Genomic DNA, 5,000 nt, shown 5'->3' on the forward strand with positions numbered 1-5,000 from the left:
CGCCCTCTAGCCTACCGTAGGCCTACATGAATGTTAATCTCTTTTTGAGATTTCTTGGCCTATCAGGATTTCCGGTTTTTGATTAATGGAAGTTGGAAATTGCATAGTGACATTTATTTTCTATCTATTTTGCTTTTTATGTTTTGGTAATTAGAAGGAATAATAGTATTGGTATATATCGTTTAGGAAGTTTTTGGTATAGCTGAAATGTGATGGCGAAGGTTTATCAGAAAGAATCATGATCATCTTTCGTTATGGCAATGTTGAGAGCAATGACCATGCACCATTAAATGATATCAACTGTAGTGATGATCACCATGGCTTCAATGGACGAAACCTATTATTTTTATGAAAAAAAATAGTAAATAGTGATGGTGTTTTTATTCCCTGCACTTCCGTAATAGTAGCAATACCAAATTACAATGACAATATCAAAAGCAAAATGCATATTGTCACTAAAATGGATCATACGCGCTCGTTTAACTACAACCGTCTATACGCTATTCATATTCTTTATAAACCAATAACAAGATGACTTCTTATGCAGTTGATACCACAGTGTATGCTCCTACATCTCTTCAAAACAGATCTGCAATTGCTGCTTCTTTCAGCAGAGTTCTTTTGAAAATTGTTGCATGGTGTCATGTGTAGGGTACGAGGCTCAGTGCCAAGAAAGCCATCGCTCTCCTCATTAGCAGATCACACACCTTTTTTTTCCTCCCCATCCTGACTTAGTCACTTTGAATGATCGGCTGCAAAATATTGAATATCTAAAACTACCGAGAAATACGCCAAATTGTCGGTTGACTTTTGAGAAACACTTTCAAATGCTTATCGTTATCGACTGCACAAAAATTGGGTCTGCTTTGTCAATGTTATGAAACTTATGCCTGAAAGTCTGCTCTTCTAAGATCAATTTATTCTTGTATTTTCCCACATTTTGAATACTGTTTACAAGTCTGTTGTCAGGTTGCTTAACAGGGCAATCAGTAAAGTTTTTGTTTGCTACCTAAATCAACCTTTGATTTAAATCCACGATGTCTGATTGGATCCTCATCATTTATACATGTTGATTGTCCTTTACACAATCGACTCCCCCCATGCTTTATTCTCGTAAGATTAATTAGAAATTCTCCAACGACGAATAAGTGTAATCTGACACCTATACACCATCGTACCTAGCAACATTCTAGATGCTTTGTTCCTGCTATTATCAAGTTCTGGAACAAGACGCCCAATTATATAGCTCAATTGGACGGTATTTAAAGACTTAAGACTGAGGCAAACAATTTTCCTATTTCTCTTCGTCAGAGTGAACCTGATTTTTTTTTTTTTCAAGGATGCTTTATTTTACTAATTTCTGTAAGCCTTTTTTGTACTGCCATCTTTTACCGTATTTTATCCTTCTTCTTTTCCCAATTGTTGGAGTCTTCCTCAGTAACTCTTAATTAACTGTGTTTTACCAGTGTTACTTGGCATCTTCTTGTCCACATGTGCGTTCGTAATGAGAAGAAAAGCAAATAATTATGATGCTAATAATAACAATGATGTATCTGGACTATACCATTTTTACAAATGGCACATCATCTACGTTGAATTATACAATATAACCTTCGTGCATTGTGTGTCAAGGTGACTGATCATGCATTTTTCTCATGAGAATTTTCCAAATAAGATCATATTATCACGAGCCTCATGACTGCAAAGACTTTTTATGTTATATAGTAATTTAATATCCCGTGCTTTTTTCGGCGTCATTTCTTTATTAACAGACAAGTCAAATTTCCTCATATGTAAATATTTTTTAATTTACTGTTTTATAACTTTTTTGTAACTTTTGTCCAGGTAAATGATATCGAATTTTCATCAAGGCGTAAGATTTACGTACTAATGATGGCAAAATCCATAGTAATGAAACAAAATGTTTACTCAACAGAATATACAGGGCAGAAAATATAACAAAGAAGAAGTGCTCAAATGTCTGAGAATAAGGACAATGATTATGCAAAAATTAGCACAGCTATCTAACATGAATTTCAAAATCAGAATAAAAAAAACAAAAATTACAACAACAATATAACGTAATTGACTGACAAAAACAGATGGAGAAGCCATTATCTATACGATTTCTTATTGGCCAGCGAGCTATTACAAAAAAACATGTAGAATAATGATAATTTTACCGTCCGTGTAACTCGCAGTTTAGACAAACATGAATTCAATCTTGCTGACAGAGAGAATGACGGACAGTTAAGAAGAAATTCCTGGTGAATATCTATGGCATAAGAACAACTTGCGAGAAGCAGCGAGTTAGTCTGACCTCGTGACAGTGTGAGGAAAGTAGTTGCTAGATCTTGCAGTGAAGATGTATCATGCTTGTGTCTTTACTGTTCGCGAATTTGTATGTACACACATGCACACGCACACGCACACCCTCGAACGCGCGTCCGCACACAAACACACATACGCATACATATGCGTGTTTCCTTCTTTCCCAATCCTGTAAATAGGCTTAAGTCTGTATTTTTCCCAGGAAGGAACATGTTCAATACCCTTTTTAAACTTTCCAAAGCTTTTCATGATACAACAGATGAGGTCAGCCTTTTATAAAGAGATTTAGTACAATACACTGCAACCCTCATCAACTTTTCTAGAATGATGTTGTCTGTTGCAACTAATATGCTTGTCAGTGACGACAACCCGCACGACAGTTGTTATTTTCGGTGGCGAGACAACTGTCACTTTATTTTTAGAATCGTCTTTTTTCTTCTGAAGATAACCTGAGAATTATGTAAGAAGTATTAAGAGAGTAGTACGAACATTCCTCTTCCTATGAGCAACTGCTAGATTTCTAGAAATATTATTTCTCTCTCTCTCTCTCTCTCTCTCTCTCTCTCTCTCTCTCTCTCTCTCTCTCTTTCTCTCTCTCTTATTTCTATCATCATCCATATTATCATCATTCTTACTATCATCAATACTATCATTATCATTGTTGTTATTATTATCACCGTTATTATTATTATCATTAGTATTAGAATTAGCATCAGTATCATTAACATCATTTTTATGAATATTATCATTGTTAAGATTATCATTATCATCATTATCTTCATTATCACAATCATTATCATCATCCTCTTATGATATCATTACCGTTATGTTTATCATCATCCTTATTATCATTATTATTACATCATTACCGTCATCCTTATCATCATTATTGTCATCATTATCATCATTATTGTCATCAATATCATTATCATCATTATCATTATCATAATTTTTACTATAACTATCATGTTATAACCATTATCTTTATTATCATTATCATTGTTATTCTCACTATTATTACTATTATTCTTATTATTACTATCATTATCATTACTAGCATTTCCATTGTTATTGTTATCATTATTATTACACTCACTATCATTATTATTATAATAATTTTATCACAATAATTATCATCATAATAATCGATATCATTGCCATTATCATTATTATCATTGTTATTACCATCATTAACAATAATAACAATCATTATAAGAAAAATAACAAATAAAAAGATACAAGCAAATAAAGACAACTGATAGGTTATGTAACATCTTATATATAGACATGTATCATTAACCTTGGGAAAAAAGAGATAAAAAGAAATTGATAACTCACCAAAAAACATTTTTCATGATGAGGTAGAGACTATTGGTTCGTTTACCTTGAAGGAAAGGAGGCTGGGACATTGTGAAATAGCAATTATTTTATACTCAAAACATTGAATAATTGTATGTGTGAGTTTGGTAAGGAATTCCACACGCGATTATATCTCTATTGTCTCCATTAACGTAACGACTTCGTTTGGAAAAAAAGGAGCAAACATGATAAACATTACGTGAATTGCGGTTTTATCACACAGGCCAAGAGACTTCATGAAACTCCTGGCGGTGTTGTGGTTGGTGGGGGTGACCCGGGCTGTGTCGGCTGAGGAGGACAAGGCGATAGTTCTTGGGCCTATCAAGGATGGCTTGGAAGTTGTCTATGTGTTCCTCCCGGGTTCTTACTCCACGAACGACAGGTACATACAGTTCGGTGAGTTTTAACGGTTGTTTTGGACGGGAAGGTGTGTTGTTAGAAAGTCTGGATGGTAATTTGCATTTTATTTGAAGTTGCTCGTTGTTTATATTTTCAGCATGATATAAACGTGTCTTTTCCTTAAGTTTATGCATTCGGCTTGATGGTGAAATTAACCAGTGACCAATTGGATGTTATTTTGCAAGCTCTACAAGATTTTGTAATTTTGTATTCAATTGCGTTTTTACGCGTAAGCTCTTTCTGGAAATTTTGGTTGGAACTGTTTCGGTCGCAAAGACCAAATTAATAGCTTAATCCTCTAAAACGAAAAATTAACAATATAAAACTTATCCATATGATGTACACCAATAATAAAATTCCTATTCCGCTACATAACTCACGAAATACAAGAGAAATCAAGAAATATTCACCCTGGTCAGAGAACCCTCATACAAGCTTCATTCATACCTGCAGGAGAAGCCCTACAGGCCGCCTGCCCTCACCGCCTGTGGGTGGGACTTGTGGGCATATACATGGAAGACTACCCTGACCCTGCAGACCTCGACGCTGCAGTCACATCCTGCCTAGAGGACATGAGACTCCTTGGGATGAATAGCACTGACTTCTTCCTCTCGGGTCACAGCCTCGGAGGTAAGGACGCTGATATTTTGAACTAATTAGGCAGCATTTGGGAGCAAAATAGGAATATAGACATCAAGACCAATGATGATAATGATAATCATATACGGAAATGATAATAACCCTTGTTTTCATATCACTCTGCATCATCCAAACCACAACACACATCATTACATTCTAAACCTGTTCCAATATGTTCCATAACATTCTAATCCTAAAATCAATTCCAACGATTCTCCTCTGTGCCCTCCTCTCTCTCGCCCCTCCCCCCCACACCTCCCACCCATTCCCCC

At 35.2% G+C, this 5,000-nt stretch overlaps 1 protein-coding gene across 1 annotated transcript in view; it reads left to right on the forward strand.

The window, feature by feature from the left end:
- LOC122247795 (uncharacterized) overlaps positions 1-5,000 on the forward strand; it is a 17,650-nt gene that overhangs the window by 6,060 nt on the left and 6,590 nt on the right. Inside the window, exons 2-3 of the mRNA XM_086553688.1 lie at positions 3,914-4,086; positions 4,543-4,719. Coding sequence (XP_086409814.1) covers positions 3,914-4,086; positions 4,543-4,719 — 350 coding nt within the window. The remainder of the gene's footprint in view (positions 1-3,913; positions 4,087-4,542; positions 4,720-5,000) is intronic.

This window comes from Penaeus japonicus, unplaced genomic scaffold, assembly GCF_977035675.1.
Source record: "Penaeus japonicus unplaced genomic scaffold, GWHDUDI00000001_assembly GWHDUDI00000003, whole genome shotgun sequence".
Classification (NCBI taxonomy): Eukaryota; Metazoa; Arthropoda; class Malacostraca; order Decapoda; family Penaeidae; genus Penaeus; species Penaeus japonicus.